The 17,445-nt window shown below is 35.5% G+C and overlaps 2 protein-coding genes across 7 annotated transcripts in view; one reads left to right on the top strand and one right to left on the bottom strand.

Annotated features, from left to right (window-relative positions):
• The window catches only part of LOC128246596 (uncharacterized), a 58,176-nt gene extending 50,885 nt beyond the window's left edge, over nucleotides 1-7,291 (top strand). For all 6 annotated transcript variants that reach the window (XM_052964868.1, XM_052964863.1, XM_052964866.1 and 3 more), the window contains 2 exons: nucleotides 1,263-1,428; nucleotides 3,392-7,291. In XM_052964868.1, coding sequence (XP_052820828.1) covers nucleotides 1,263-1,428; nucleotides 3,392-5,152 — 1,927 coding nt within the window. In that variant the 3' untranslated portion in view covers nucleotides 5,153-7,291. The remainder of the gene's footprint in view (nucleotides 1-1,262; nucleotides 1,429-3,391) is intronic.
• A 2,180-nt stretch (nucleotides 7,292-9,471) lies between these two features.
• Nucleotides 9,472-16,000, bottom strand: LOC128245461 (PDZ and LIM domain protein 3-like). Its single transcript, XM_052963635.1, has 4 exons — nucleotides 15,392-16,000; nucleotides 12,369-12,520; nucleotides 11,883-12,031; nucleotides 9,472-10,679 (listed from the first exon to the last, which is right to left on the bottom strand). The coding sequence occupies exons 1-4, from the start codon at nucleotides 15,491-15,493 to the stop codon at nucleotides 10,579-10,581; spliced, it is 504 nt and encodes a 167-aa protein (XP_052819595.1). The 5' UTR covers nucleotides 15,494-16,000; the 3' UTR covers nucleotides 9,472-10,578.
• Nucleotides 16,001-17,445: the final 1,445 nt, after the last annotated feature.

The raw sequence follows: 17,445 nt of genomic DNA, 5'->3' as shown, positions 1-17,445 counted from the left end.
AATGCTTTCAAATCAGTCATGTAGGATAACAAATGATAGAACAGATCTCGATTGTTTGGAAAACTGCTGGAATTTTCATTTTTGTTATTGCGTTAGTAACGCTTTTAGCCATAAAACATCAATTTTCGAGCGTAAATTTTAAGAACTGCAATCTGGACTTTTATCAGTAGTCTCATATCAATGGTTTTCAGACATTAACTCGATTAGCTCGATTCCCTGCTTCGGCCCATGTGAGTTTGGTTTGTGGTCACCATGCCGAACAAGGATGTTTTTCCGGGGACTCCAGTTTCCCCCACAACACAAGACCACACTCTCCCATAACATATCATGTCAACGAAAGTGATTAATATAATGTTGAAATAAATTGTTTCACAATTGTTGTAATATAATAAATTTTAAACTAGTCACCATTGATTGAAATGGTGCCAGCCTGCAAACCCAGTACTGGTTAAGTTCCTTCCTGGCTTGCTCAAATTCTGGATTTTAAACAGCCCGGCTTTTGTTGAATTGTTTCAATGCCAAGAATTTGGGCTTGATCATCCCATGACTGGTAAACAATTTTTAAAAGGAGGAAGTGTTTCTGATAGTCTTAAACCTTGGATACATTTAGGATGGTTTTAATTGGAAATATGAATAATTTAAGGAAAATAATTCCAATAATACTCTCTCTAAAAATTCACTGATGAATTTTGGGTGATTGTAAAGAGTTTGGGCTATTTTAATCACAATCTATTTTAAGTGATTGTTGGGGCTCGAACTAAGAACCGCTATCTCTGAGTTCTTCAACAATCTGTAATCTTAAGTCTCTTATAACAGAATCAAGCTAAGCAAGCTATATTTGTTTTGAGTAAAATTTGTGAAATATTTTCATTTGAAGGTTTTTGAGACTTTTTTAAAGGAAATTATCATAATGGTAATCACGATAAACGATTGTTTAATATCAAGTTTCAGTATAAGATATGGTTAAATGACATAAGATTGCTAAGGAATTTTAAAGGAATATAGACCCGATATTCTATATGTAAATCTGTAAATGAGGGGATGAGGGTGGTCTAGGTATCTGCCTCTTACCAAAGAGGTCGTGGGTTAGATTCCCATTAGGGTTACTTTCTCAAAATGGACATAAGTACCAGTTTCTGCCCAGGAAACAAGACTGGAGAGTGATTCTATAAGCTGTCAGCTTTCGTCACAATCGAGCTAAAATGAATTCATATTATATGTAAATCTTAAATAACGATTTTTCGACACTTTTCTATCCACAGATTGCTTGAGGAGGGAATCTGCACAGAAAAGAACATACCAAGCATCAGTTCAATCAACCGAATCATCCGCGACAAGGGGATCTTACATAGACGGAGTCTCGATAGCTCAACGTCACTCGAAAACCTCGGCCTACCGACCACATTTTCCGTCTCCGAATCGGAGGAGGTGATTATTATGTTTTTTAGGGGGGATTTTTATGTGTTGATCAGAATTATAAGTTACGGGGTTAGTAGGTGACCCGATATGGGAAATACGAGGCAAAGAAAACCAGAACGGGTGAGAGGGAAACTCGAAGACGAATATGGTTTTCTGTGCCCCTTGTATCGCATATCGGGTGATATTAACCCTGTTACGTATATATCACGTGGACAGCCTGTTTACATGTATTCATTTATTCATCAGAATCAGAAAATAGACGCCATTTTGGTACGGTATAAATTTGGTAACCCAATATGGAAAAATATTGGGTCACTGCGTGACCAGTCCTGGACCAATGGCATTGCGTCATTTATGTCGGAGGCGTGATATATTATATTAGAAAACTTGTCGGGGTATTGCCAGAAGTTAATCAAAATCATGAAAAAAAATTGATGATAATGTACCTTTTTGAACAGAACCTATGAAACAGGGATGTGATTTGTTCGCAGATTGGCGGATCCCATGGCTCCATGGACCTAAATAAAAAATAACAAGTTTATATATATAAAATTTGACTGGTTGCTTTTGTTTATTTCTTCAATTCTTGTAAGTATTGACGCTCATGTTTACTTCAAACTTGATGCCAGAAAAGCCCCATCAAGGGATTCTGAAAGTTTCTGTGACAAGGTGCTTCATCCACTTCAACTCCCATTTCTGCCCTTCTGCTGCTAAGACAATCACATCCCTGATGAAAAGTTCAAAGAGTCATGATCTAATGTCCAGAGTAAATTCATTCCTTCCTATTGCTTTAACTATGTACCAGTCAATTGTAACCACGGTTCCCCCAGGTCCGGGGAATAGCGGGGACTTTGACTTGACACCCCAGGGAGCCTCTGTAATGCCTATTTCCCGCAATATTTTGTGTGAAGATAAAACCACCGCATCCACCGTATTCGGCACTGCGGGGCCACCTGAAAGGTAAAAACACGGCCCATTTCCCTGGCTCTCCCTGGTATACCCCCTGACCTGGGGGGGGTCGTGGTTGCAGTTGACTGGTGCACAAGAATTATAACAAAACTTGATAATTGACCTGATGAACTTATGTGATGTTGATAATGAAGTTTATTAACATGACATAATGTTTTGAATAATTCTCATTTATTTATTGCATCCATTCTCCAAACCAAGTAATTTCTACTTCAATTGGTAAAATCCTATGCCAAGGGAGAGAAATCTTACACATTTGCTGATGTTTTGCACAAAAGAGGTTACCTCCCTTACTAAAATGGGAAAGTTATTGCCCTGGAGCCATCTAATTATGCATGTTTATATCTTTTCTTTATGCTAATCTTCTAAGCAAAGACACTGTTCATTTACATTTCATTAAAACAAAGATTGATGCAACATCAAATAGAAATAAAGCAAAAATGATCGGCCAGATTCTTAGTAAGATAAATAAAACATTGTCACATGAATGTGTTTTTTTCATGGCTGACTGAGTTTTCTGAATTTTTTATTATGATTATTCAAATATGAACAGGGTCTTTAGAATTTAACGCCAATTTCTTTTAATACTCTTCAATTTTCTTCTTCACTGAAAACAATGTTTTCTGTTTCATTTGCCAGATATTTGGACCGTCAAGTGCAAAAACAGTTAAATTAGACAGAGACGACCTTGTCAAATTGTCAGCCGAAGAAATCTCAGCCTCAGGCATCCATGAAAAAGAAAATGAGAGAGGACATTCTAAAGACAATGAAAAGTTCCTCAAAGACATTCAAATTATTGTTGAATGACCCATTGATCTGACCGCCCATATTATGATCTGCGAAAATTCCATGTGATAGAGTTGTAAGGGACAATTTAAATTGAAATTGACTCTTAATGTGTTTTGAGGTTTGGAGTCCGTGGGGCCTTGAAATAAAGTGACTAGGACTTGTAAAAAATAAGAAGATAGACAAAATTCAAATTCGTGGTTCCATATATTTTCAGAATTTGGACAATTTTCCTCTCGATCACCGACAAATTCAGTTGGACTCAGAGGCTATTCAGAGAATAATGTTGGGACAGTCTATCGAATCAAGCTCGTCGCCAATGGCAACGTCCCCTGGGCAAGGTCAGGGTCAAGGTCACGATCAGCCCGAGGCGAATGAGGGGTCCGGTTGCCCTCAGTCGCCCTTATCTCAAGCCATGAGGCAGATTCATTCGCCTGGGTGTATGCCAGATCTTGCTAATGGAGAAGGGGTTGTCCTTCAAATGGAGGAGGGTAGAGCTACGTTGATTGCGACACCGCATGTCAGTAATGGTGGAAAAGGGAAAGTGAATGAGGCCGCATTGAGGAATAAATCCTCTTCCGGTAGTGAAAGTGATGATGTGTTTGATAAAAATAATGGGAAAATGAGAGCGAATTTGAAAACACCTTCAAGTATTCAGAATGTTATTTCAAACCTGATGAAAACTTGCTCGGAAAGTGTTAGTCAAGATCTTGAAGGGACCAGACTGAAAAACATTGACGCAGCTACTAATGAAAAACTTGCCAGTGAAATTAAAAAGACTTTAATGAAAGGCAGTGCAGGAAAACAAAGCCCCACAATCTTGGTCTCACCTTCAGTGAGTGTCAGTAGCATGAATGGCAAGGGGAGTAACTCCCCTGGTGTTAGAAAGCATTCAGGGGAAGTAACTATCAGACCTAACATTTCTGGAAATGAGACTACAGTGACCTCCCCTAGTTTTGTTGCAACACCAGCACATACCCCCGGGAGTGAGCGCAGAAGAAGCGCCAGCAGATCAAAGCAGCCCCACCCAGCATTCAACATTTCTCCTGCCTCTATGGAGAAAGTTGGCTCTCCTTTGTACAACTATAACTTGCCAGACAGGGGTTTGGGAACCCTGGTGAGTCCAGTCTCTGTGGCTCTCTCAACTTCCCCACCAGCCATGGCTGTCCCCAGATTCCCTACAACGGCCGCGCAGAACATACCCCCTCAGGTTCTGAGCATGGTGTCCTCTGGCTGGCCCCTAAGTCGACCCCTTTCATTCAGCCATAGTCCTGGGCCAAGCGATAGTGCTAGTTCCGGTTCCCCACTTGATTTGTCTGCTGTGAGGGGTCCATCACCTAATCTGGCCAAGCCCAAACAAGATAAGGTCAAGGATGTTACCACGGTTACCAAGCCAACAGAGGAAAAACCTGCCACCCAACAACAGCTAATACAGCAACAATTTACCAATGGAAAAGAGGCTAATGTTGGCACAGCAACTATTAATAATCAGATTGTTACGGATACAAACATAAAAATGGATGCCGTGCAACAAACACCAACCAGCAATTCACCTGCTCCTCAGTCCAAAGCGCCATATGTTCAAGAGATGCTATATTTATTCAACAAAGAACTTGAAATTGTTTCTGTCGGTAAAAACAAATGGATTGTAAGAAATGAACACGAGTTGGTAAATACCGTGCGGGACAATACTTCTCCTTCAGAGGCGTTAAGTCCGACTGGAAATTGTGTTAACTGCCTGAATGGGCCAAAACAAGATTTATTATGTGCTAAACTGGGGCAGGAGGTCAATAAAAGGTCAATTGACCTTGACACAGAAGAACAAAGGTCAAAGGTTAAAAAGGTCACCAATGGCGATGTTCACACGGAAAATGACTTGATCTCTGACCCCACATTTGTCACTGTGTCGTCTAATGTGCTAGAAAATAATAACGCCACTGGCATCAAAAACCAAGAAAATGGTACAAAAGTTGTCTAAAATATAACCATAAGGAATTTTAAATTCCGTGTACAATGTGCTAACATAAGTTCAGTATTTATTTCATTAGCTGTCAATTTCAGGACTTCTTTTAATATTTGATATTCTTGTTAAAATGTAAATTGATATTGTTTTAAGTAATGTTTAAGTTTTTATGTAGAGTTTACCCTGGTGGAGAGAATAAAATGTTACCGGTTATTGCTTTTCAGCATTATGTATTAGATTAATACATCTATTAGTATCTGATGTTGTGTTTCCCCCAAATTTGCTTAATTGTATCTATTAACTACATGTAGGTATCTTTAAATATCTATTTGTTTTAAAATCATGAACAAATTTTGCAATTTTGTTGATTGTTCATTTTAAGCCTGTCTGATTTTGAGAGTTAAAAATAAATCAAGAAAAATGTGTTTTCATTGCCTCTATGTGCAAAAAAACTTGAACCAAGGCCATATAAACTCAAAAAACATTCAAGATATTTCACTAAAACTTGGTACAAACGTTGCCATAGAAAAGAAGCAAATTTAAAGCAAGGTCCTTGACTATGCATTTAATAATTGTCAAAAAAACATTCAAAATATTTCATTGAAACTTGGTACAAACATTGCCATAGAAAAAAAGGACATTAATTTTAAAGCAAGGTCCTTAACTATGCTTAAATAAATTAAATAAAATAAGTTATCTCCCTTATTGACTCAAAAGCAACAGACGAGCGTTGGTATTTGCTGTTCGGCATATTTTGTTCATTTTAGATCATGTTTATAATATGATGTTCATTAACATGTTAGTTGGTTCATGAAATATTCTTATTTGATTGAAGCTTGTTCTATACATTGTTGTTTCTTCCTCGAGTTTTATAAGGTTTCTTTTTAAAAGTTGTTGTTTGTTATCTTTTAAGGCATTTTTATTGGATGTACAGAAATTCTTTTGGTATGTGTTGTTTTTCTTTTAGTAAATTTAAAAATTTATACAAAACACAGGAAAAATTGTCATTTTGAAATAAATTAAAAAAAAAAAACCAGCTCTAAAATGGCTGTTAGGCCACACTTATAAAATAGTTCATTGGCCTTACCAGGCCCTCATTTTGGGGGTTGGGTAGGTAGGTAGGGTTTCAAAATTATTTTCACTAGCCCGACCGACCCAATTTTTTCTGACCGAACCAACTCTCATTTTGTTGTGGTTTTGATTTTCATTTGTAATTTCCTAAACAATGTGCATAATTCGAGTGAACATGTTTAAATTTGACTAGATTATATTCAAATTTTTCTACAATTGAGACATATCCTGATATAGGTTTGTTTGGTAAAGAATCCAGGTTTTCCAAAAAAATGTAAAGTCTACTATGGTACCTACCCATTTTTTTTTTTGAGATGTAAGTGGAAACAAAGATCCTTTTTTTGGCCTTATTCTAAAATAAAATATCATGATGACTCAACTGAGAGGTCGGTCGCGGGTGAGGCCAAACAAACTGTTTATTATCTGTGGCCTTTAATGGTATTTCCTTAGATTGAAACAAAACTACTGTTGTTATAACTAGCGCACAATATTTTGATCATTGAAAAAGAGTTTTTATTATTGATACTCTCTAATATACTAAGGTCTTTTTTATCATATGTACATGCAAACCTTCATTAATGTGTGACATCATCAGCGAAATCAAGTGATGTGGAGAAATAAGTGACATTTTCATTTTTGTGAGGTTTCATAAGCAGTCAATGATAGCTTCTTTTTTGCATATTTTCGAAAAAGGTTCTTTTTTTTAATCTTACACATTGTTATAAATTTATGTTATAATCCTATCTCTTGGTTAAAATTTGTTTTTGTTGTTAAAAGAACTCATTTTCGCAAACGACATCACAATTATATGATGCGCTTTCAAAGTACTGAATTAACAAAATACGATTTGCTTCATTAGCTGTCTCCGTCACCAATAATATGAACATACCATCACTCAAAATGTTGTGCGCAAGTTACTCTACTTCCTTGACAAAATAGAATACATTGTTGTTGTTAGTCATTTTCCTTGCGTTGTAAACTGACTATTGTGCAAAACACTGGTGGTGATTGTAGTTTTCATTCCTTTGTACTGTAACACTTAAATTGACAATCAAACAAAAATAAATTTTGAACATGTGAAAAGTGTTAGTTCTAGCATTCCCACTTTTGACCAAACAAAGATATTCCCACCTATGACCTTACAAAGATGTTTTCGTCAACAACCGTACAAGGATATTTCTGCCTTCGACCGTACAATGATATTCCCACCTATGACCATACAAAGATATTCCCACCAATGACCTTACAAAGATGTTTTCGTTTACAACCGTACAAGGATATTTCTGCCTTCGACCGTACAAAGATATTTCCCCCTACGACCTAACAAAGATATTTCCGCTTACGACCTTACAAAGATATTTCCACCAATGACCTTACAAAGATGTTTTCGTCAACAACCGTACAAGGATATTTCTGCCTTCGACCGTACAATGATATTCCCACCTATGACCTTACAAAGATATTTCCGCCAATGACCTTACAAAGATGTTTTCGTCAACAACCGTACAAGGATATTTCTGCCTTCGACCGTACAATGATATTCCCACCTATGACCATACAAAGATATTCCCACCAATGACCTTACAAAGATGTTTTCGTTTACAACCGTACAAGGATATTTCTGCCTTCGACCGTACAAAGATATTTCCCCCTACGACCTAACAAAGATATTTCCGCTTACGACCTTACAAAGATATTTCCCCCTATGACCTTACAAAGATATTTCCTCCTACGACCTTACAAAGATATTTCTGCTTATGACCTTACAAATATATTTCCACTTACGACCTTACAAAGATATTACTGCCTATGACCTTACAAAGATGCATTTCATGGAACTTGTTCCTACTGTGTTTCTGTTTTATATTATCTATGCCATTGAAGTGGGTCAAACAGTAGCTCACCATGGTGAAGCCAAAGGTCAAGAAGCCTCAATTGACGTAATTTTATTTTATGTAATAAAAGCAAGGTTAAGACAATAAATAAGACACGTAAAGTCAAAAGGTAGTTCTTATAAGGTTAAGTTAAAAGGTAGTTCTTATAAGGTTAAGTTATAGAAAAACCTTGTTAACAATCTATATGCTACGTATTCTACCCTCACGAAACTGGGGACAGAGGGTCTTAACATGATCCTGCTCCCAGGTATCTTTGACACCTAGGGCAAGTTATCTTTTATAGCCCCCAGTAAACATGTGATAGTTAGATATTATGAAGTAAAATCTAAATGATTAAGAATGGGAAGACTGAGTGTAGCAAAAGAGCCCTTCTTTACCATTAAGATTTTACTTCAGGTCGACTTACTGACTTAAAATACAACCTCAATGGCTTACATATTGTCAACACAAAATGTGACGCAGGGGGTATGTATCAGATGAGTGGCAGGAGGCGGACATTTCAACATCTGCGACAATTAAAATTCTTAATGGTTAAGCATATAATTAAATGATCTGCAGTTTCATTGGCTGAAAATGTAAGTTTTATTAAAATGTGTATTGGAGACAGCATACCATTGGTTTGTTTATCAGTCGCAGTGTAGCTTGGTCTGTTGCAAAAAGTAAGTCGAGAGAATACGTCACAGTTTTAAATGGATTGAGCTGAAACTTGGTACACATGATCACCATCAGGGGAACCTATAATTGCCCAACATATTTGTCCTTTTGTTTTGGCCTATTTATTCAAGGGTTATGGCTCTAAGTCTTTTACTGAATTTTCACTGTATAGCTATGGTTGGTTAAACAAACTTCTTTCCAATTATAAAAGAGATTGGTCTGATACTTGGTTTCACAAAATCTGACACTGTGATTTGTATTGGTGCCTTAATTAAGTTGTTCTCATATAAATTATACCATAGTAGTAAAATAGTAACATACCCTAGGGACAACAGTCTTTTGCAAATATTTTTTGAGCAAATTACTTTTTATAACCATCACCTACATTGTCTTAGATGACCTTTACAATGATCTTTTGACCTACTGTCTTATTTTTGAAAGCTACAGCATTGAGATTTTGACAATGTTATTTAGGTTTTGCCAACAATTTTCAATATTGCCCACGTGCGATCTTGGGTTTTAATGTTTGACTTTGAAACAACTGCAATGCAATAAAAAACTATACAGTAATGAACATTGAACTAATTGTCTACAGTTTTACAAACTAATTTTTATATGGTGTCCTTGACTTTGACCTTTTGACCCACTTTCTTATTTTTGAAGGTAAATTATTACATGGAAACTATGGCTGCTAAATTAACCTAAAAGATTAGGTACTCGTACAAAACCAATTTTATTTTAAGTAAACTCTGAAAAAGAACAATAACAACATTGACTTTAAACACACTTTTTATAAAGCTTTGATATGTGGATTACCAAAGCAATTCTTTTTTACAAAAAAATGCTGAGATTAAGTCAACAATTTGCGAAAAAATAGAAGTTAAATAATATGTACAAATTAAAATATGGCAAGATATCTTTGGCAAAGCGTAAAATCAGTTATAATGAAAATGATTGAAATCTGGTTGAAATAAATTGTTCCACAATATGCTCGTGCAAATGGAGTTATACTTGTGTAAAGAATTTTTATAGTATAACAATAATAAGGATACTTACAAGTGTTAATATTTTTTTAAAAATAAAAACTTACATACTACTGGAAGAAGAACCAACAAGCATCAAATCGAAAAATATTGTAAAATACAGTCGAACCCCGTTGACTCAAACTCGATTGGCACGATTTTCTCGTTGGCTCAAACTGATGTTTATAATGATTTGTTTGTAATGAATAAAACAATTCCCGCTTGGCCCAAATTTTTCCGAGGCTCGTGGTAATTTTGCCGGTCCCTGGGAGTTTGAGCCAATGGGGTTTGACTGTAATAGTCATATATAGTTCAATTTTATGAGCACCTAAAACAAACATTACATTTTAGGATTTTTAGCTCTTGGCTCTAGTGTTTTTCCCAAAGTTGATACAAGGTTTTGAAAGCTGCCAAGCGACACAAGAAAACATACAGATGACACCAATTAGAACAGTCAGCGTTTTCATACGAATCACTCAGTTGGACCACACACAACACATATCAAATTATTTCACTATTATTTCTCAAATATCCAAGGAATGCGATCACATGTTTGTGAAAATAACACTTCCATCCAGACACTTGAAACTTATTGTTCTCTGAATATATGGAAGCGATCACATTATTTTGTGAAATGTATGATTTTTTGTATGTGAAAAATATGATATATGGATTGTGTGGCCTAGCTGACTAACAGTGCTGGGTTGCATCCAAAAAAACGAGGATGACAAATGTCCATTGCTAGGCACTTCCCCGGCTGTCCAGTTTTCGAGCACGAATATTTCAACCACTGGCTATATTACTGTGCACCAAATGGTTTGGTATAACCTGATTGGTCAGCTTTTGTGTAGGCTGATCGTTTTTGTCGCTTCTTGTCGAATATAGACGCTGGCCTTGCCCCTGAAATGAAAAATAAGAAGTTAAAAGAGTGACTTCATGGGGTCTAAGTCTAACAGCTGATAATTGTCAATCCTAAAAGATTGCCAGGGGTCTCTTTGAGACTGAGGGATTAAGAAAATGGTGGTGGGGGTGGCGAATTTGACCGCCTATGCAAAAAAGGTGTGGGAGGGGTTATCCGTGTGCTCAAAAAGGTATTTTCATTTCTTCCTTATAAACTGACTCAAGATTTTTATGATTCTAAAAGGGAGAGCATACAGTTTATTAAGTTATCTCCCCTAAACCATTTTCTTACACACCCTTGTCCAGAGAATAACTTCAAAACAACTGATGGGTTTGAAATAAACTCCTTTTACTGATAGTTTTTGAAAATGGGAGTTTGTCGTACCATATATTGGATATTTGTGAATTTGAACTGCTGCTTTTTTATTTATTTCTTAAAATTTCCTCTAAAATTTAATTCACAAACATGTCCATATCTTTCGGAGTTCCATGTTATTATTTCGTTCAATTTGTGTATAATAATGCGAAAACCATTGGTATCAATCTGTGTAATGTAGTGTACTCTTAGTCTCTAAACTTCTTAACAGAGTATCTAAGAAAAATTATAACTCTTATTTCTCTTAGCAGAAGCAATGATATCACAAAAAGCATTCAAAATATTGATAACACAGAAAGCATTCCAATTATTGATACCACAGAAAGCATTCCAAATGTTGATACAATGAAAAGCATTTGAAATACTAAAAACACAGGAATCATTTCAAATATTTACACCACAAAAATCATTCCAAATATTAATACCACAGAACTCATTCTATAAATAATGCCACAGAAAACATTCCAAATATTGATGTCCCAGAAAGCATTTCAAATAATGATGCCCTAGAAAGCATTCCAAATATTGATACCACAGAAAGCATTTGAAATATTGATACCCAGAAACAATTTCAAAATATTGATGCCACAGAAAGCATTCAAAATATTGATATCAGAGAAAGCATTTGAAATATTGATACCATGGAAAGCATTTCAAATATTGATGCCAAAAAAAGCATTCCAGATATTGATACCACAGAAAGCATTTCAAATATTGATGCCTCAGAAAACATTCCAAATAATTGATATCCAGAAACAATTTCAAAATATTGATGCCACAGAAAGCTTTCAAAGTATTGATACTACAGAAAGCATTCCAACACACACCTGCTTGCCCTGCTTCCGGGAGTTCCTTCTCCATCATCTGAAAGGTTTTTGATGTCACTTCCTGGTAAGGCGAGTCAGAATCGCTCACGGACATCCGGGGTCGATCTTCCTCAGTGGTCTCTTCTCCAGCAGGTGGATTAACTATGCCTCTTTGGGGGGTAAATAATTGTGTATATCTTTATATAAATGACTAGTACTCATTGCTATATTTCCTCCCATGCCCAGGTTTATTACGCCTCTTTCGGGACATGTATATATATTTTGTAGATGGATTAATTGAAAATATCCCTTCCGATACATTTTAAACACTATATCGCATGTACAAACAGTAAAATATTTGTAGGAAGTATTATCTTATAAATGTATTTATAAATTTACATATTATCTATTAAACTGATAAGTATAATTCTGGGTCATCTTATTTAGTATTACAGAGACGATTTATCAGGTATGTTTACAATCGCCCACTTAATTAAGCCAACTTACTCCTGCACCGTGAGGTCAATCTCGTTACCAGATCGGATCATCTCCGCTCTTGCCTGCTCATGCGTAAATCCGATGGTGTCAACGCACCCTATTCTAAGGATGCCGTCTCCAGCCTTCAGTCTAGCTTGGCCGGCAATACTTCCGGGAGACACCTGGAGGAAGAAACAATCATCATATGTACATGTATATAAGTACATGTATAATACAGCTCATGCAATTTTCTGTGACCTTACCTGCCCTTTCCCACTATTTACCCCTCACATTTGGAATAAACATAGACCGGTACTTTTATCGTGAGTGACACATGGCCTAATGCTCATGTACTAACCCAAGCCACGTTCCTGATTATTCTGTGTCCCTGCCCTGCCCTGCCCTGCCCTGCCCTGCCCTGCCCTGGGATACAAAGGGCACTATTTTAATTTTCTGCTAAAATCCACACAAAAAATACAATTATTTAGATTATTGACTATTGCACGTACATTATCAATATTTTACTAAAATAATTTGTGATACAGGTATTTCTTTACAGATTACTGGGCATTAAATGTTTTTATGTTAACTCTTAAGTGTTTTAATAAAAATAACGCTTTTGACAAAAAGCGAAAAGCTTCAATTTAGCAAGACAAAAAAAATCAAAATATGTTCACATTGATTAAATCTGGGACCAATTAACAAACAACAAATAATCCTACTCCCAGAATAAATTAATAACTTAAACAGCATGAGCTGGACCTGTTCCCAATATTCCTATCTGATCTACTTCTGTGTTCATATACTAGTTCCTGTTGCTACCAAAGATCTGTGCAGTCTATTGTCTTGTACTAGTTAGATCGTTACCATGGCAACACATTTTTCCAGGTATGTTTTCAGGTACAGGGGGTTGATCTTTATTACTAGACATAACATTGTAAACACTCCCTGTATGCCATGTTAATTACATCATTGTGTGCAGTATGCAGAAATAACATTGTAAACTCTCCCTGTATGCCATGTTAATTAAATGATTGTGTGCAGTATGCAGAAATAACATTGTAAACACTCCCTGTATGCCATGTTAATTACATCATTGTGTGCAGTATACAGAAATAACACTGTACACACTCCCTGTATGCCATGTTAATTACATCATTGTGTGCAGTATACAGAAATAACACTGTACACACTCCCTGTATGCCATGTTAATTACATCATTGTGTGCAGTATGCAGAAATAACACTGTACACACTCCCTGTATGCCATGTTAATTACATCATTGTGTGCAGTATGCAGAAATAACACTGTACACACTCCCTGTATGCCATGTTAATTACATCATTGTGTGCAGTATGCAGAAATAACATTGTACACACTCCCTGTATGCCATGTTAATTACATCATTGTGTGCAGTATACAGAAATAACACTGTACACACTCCCTGTATGCCATGTTAATTACATCATTGTGTGCAGTATGCAGAAATAACATTGTACACACTCCCTGTATGCCATGTTAATTACATCATTGTGTGCAGTATGCAGAAATAACACTGTAAACTCTCCTTGTATGCCATGTTAATTAAATTATTGTGTGCAGTATGCAGAAATAACATTGTAAACTCTCCTTGTATGCCATGTTAATTACATCATTGTGTGCAGTATGCAGAAATAACATTGTACACACACCCTGTATGCCATGTTAATTACATCATTGTGTGCAGTATGCAGAAATAACATTGTAAACACTCCCTGTATGCCATGTTAATTACATCATTGTGTGCAGTATGCAGAAATAACATTGTACACACTCCCTGTATGCCATGTCAATAACATCATTGTGTGCAGTATGCAGAAATAACATTGTACACACTCCCTGTATGCCATGTCAATTACATCATTGTGTGCAGTATGCAGAAATAACATTGTAAACACTCCCTGTATGCCATGTTAAATACATCATTGTGTGCAGTATGCAGAAATAACATTGTACACACTCCCTGTATGCCATGTTAATTAAATGAGTGTGTGCAGTATGCAGAAATAACATTGTACACACTCCCTGTATGCCATGTTAATTACATTATTGTGTGCAGTATGCAGAAATAACATTGTACACACTCCCTGTATGCCATGTTAATTACATTATTGTGTGCAGTATGCAGAAATAACATTGTACACACTCCCTGTATGCCATGTTAATTACATTATTGTGTGCAGTTATAATGCACAAATGGTAAAGCTATACAACATACCTTGCAGATGCTGTATGAGGAATGTAGTAAATGAAGTAGTAAATCCTTAACACTAGTGGATCCAGGAGGGGGCGGGGATGGGGTCATCGACCAAGTTTACTTTTACTTTTTTAAGAGAAATAATTAATTAAATTTGCCCAAAATGCGCTATTTTGGACTAGAATGTGTTAAAAAGAATTAGGAAAGTACCCCAAAGCCCCACTACCAACACTTTAAAACATTAAATAAAGGTTCTGAGGGAGGGGCGCAGGTAAAAAGCTATTGTCCCTAAGTTACGCCCCCTCTAACATCAAATCCTGAATCTGCCCCCGTTAAATAAATTCTGGCCCCAACTATGCACATGTAAGTTCAACACAATTGTTTGCTATCAAAGAATCAATGATGAATAGAAATTGAAGCATTTAAAAAACTTTGTGAAAATGATCAAGGTGAATTTGATTATAATGTGCGGTATACAAACTTTCATTGAAGAAAAACATATATGATCAAATGGTCCAAAGACATTGAACAGTCACCAGGACACATTATGATTATTGCTTACTTGCAGTTTCACACACATGATTCATTGTTAACCAATGTCTGACGCAACACTCTTTCACAAGAATTATGGCAGAATATGTTTGATATCACACTTGCATGCGCTATAAACAATGCCAGTCCCACATCTGAGCCTCAAATCTAGCAAGTACGTCAATTTTCTATTAAGACTAATATTGAATACCACCCAAGGGCTAATAAGGTACGATGAAGAAAATGCCAAAAAATGAAAGCATTTAAGATTATGAGGTTTACTTACATGGGCGACAAACAGAGGCAGGCCTACATCGGAGCCTCCCTGCATCTTGAAGCCCCATGGCTGACTGGTGTTGTATCTTCTCAATTCAACCACTCGAGACATCTTGTTGTATAACTGTCCCTGTCCTTCTCACCAACCCTTTAAAAATATCGTCTTTTTGCTGTCTTTACGTTCCTATTGTCAAGTCCTCTTGCACGAAATATTCCAAAATTCACAGGTTAATCTTACACAAAAGTACCCTTTAAACCCTTTTACAATCCAAGTGTATTCTAGTTCTAAAATTACCAGCTTATCAAAACCTTTCAAGTATTCTATTATAAAACTAAACTAAGTATTGAACTAAATAGCGCTAGTTTCTTATTTCATAAACTATCATTCACCAACATTTAGATGTACACATTCCAATGTGTATATACCTTTACAATACAGAGAAATGGTTCATTTGAAAGTGATTAATAAAATTCTTAAGCAATGTATCATGAACCCAGTGGTGTGTGCACCATACTCTTGAATACGAATCACAACTCAGCTTGAAAACTGTAACATAAATATCTTATAATGCTCAGATACACCCACACAAACAGAATATTGTATCCTGTGGGTATGTATAATATATGCATATAGCGAGTCTACACCCTGAACAGGGACAGGTTTGTTTCCTGGATGTATTTCATGAAGGATGTTTACCTTCCACTGGAAATGCCAGAAAAATACCTGATTCTATGATAATGAACACATTTAGGCCAGACTAATTAACTTGTTTTTATGTTGCTTTTTCAGCCAGATTATCTTTAAAACTGATAACTAGAGTATTCTTGAATTATGTTTTACACATCGACACTTCGACACTATCAGAGAAATGATTAAGACATATTCTAACCAAGTTTCATGAACATTTGTAGAAAATGAAGTCTCAGATATTCCATAATTATTTTCTGATATTCGACCTGATGACCTAGAATTGTCCAATCATCATTTGGCCTAAATTTTGTGCAGATAATTGTATTTTCTATTCTAGTCATTTATATAGATATGTACATTTAAATTTGTTTCAATAATAATGCAAATGGAATAAAATTGTCATTTATAATAACATTTATGACAACAAGTTTCAAAACAAGCGTTAATGTTTAAAGATGCACTCTTATAACTACTAAATAAGATGTACCACAAATAATACAATTGCTTTATTAAGTTACCAAAAATGATCAATAAATATTGAAAACAACGGTTCTTATGAAGGAAACCATTTTTAATTTGAAGAAAGGTTCAGAAAACACGGTATTTCTAACTTACGAGACGAGAGTTAATCACTGTACCAATATTGATTTCTGTAATAATTTTTTCCATAAGTAGTTAAAAGGTTTATCACTCAAAATTTATGTTTGTTATACATGTGTTTGTATTGATTTTAAGTACGAGTATCACTATAAAGCTTTGAATTGTAATAGATGACATCATAAGTTAACAACAATATTGGTATATAATAAAACACACACAATTTTAAACAATGAACATTGAATAGTGTAATATAGGCAGCTGAATTATGAACAACATCAACAATGGCATAAAGTGAAAAGTTTCAAAACTACAAGTACATGTTTATAATAAAATAATAAAGACCATAAAAATGACGAAAAATGAATGATAATTTCGTACGAAGTATGACAATAAGAAAAGATCAAGTTTGAACATAATGAAAGGATTTGCATACAATGAGCTGATTGTTCAGAACTAAGTTAAAGATAATGTTGTTAACGTCAATATTGTAACGTTCAAATCTTTACTCACAGCTCTTGAATTTTCATGGACTCATTTCTATTTCTAAAAAGATTCTGGACAAATGTTGCAGCTGAACTGGTTTGAATTAAAATATCGTATCGAACGTTACGTAAAATAGTTCACTTTTACAAGTTAACAATAACTATTATCACAATGTTAACTATAAAAATGTTTTGCATAGTCTTACACTGTCATACTATACAGTATAACACCTTGAACATTTTGCTGAGAACATTTTCTCGTTCAAAATTGTTCATGAATACGCAATCACA

This window comes from Mya arenaria, chromosome 9, assembly GCF_026914265.1.
Source record: "Mya arenaria isolate MELC-2E11 chromosome 9, ASM2691426v1".
Lineage (NCBI taxonomy): Eukaryota > Metazoa > Mollusca > Bivalvia > Myida > Myidae > Mya > Mya arenaria.
Note: the sequence above shows the minus strand (reverse complement) of the source record. Positions and strands in the feature narration are given on the sequence as shown.

Excerpts from the sequence above, each read along its gene's own strand:
- LOC128245461 (XM_052963635.1), bottom strand. The coding sequence starts at position 15,493 with ATGTCTCGAGTGGTTGAATTGAGAAGATACAACACCAGTCAGCCATGG. Across the intron at positions 12,032-12,368 it reads ATTGACCTCACGGTGCAGGA|AGGCATAGTTAATCCACCTG; the intron begins GTAAGTTGGCTT and ends TACCCCCCAAAG. Across the intron at positions 10,680-11,882 it reads CCCGGAAGCAGGGCAAGCAG|GGGCAAGGCCAGCGTCTATA; the intron begins GTGTGTGTTGGA and ends TTTTCATTTCAG.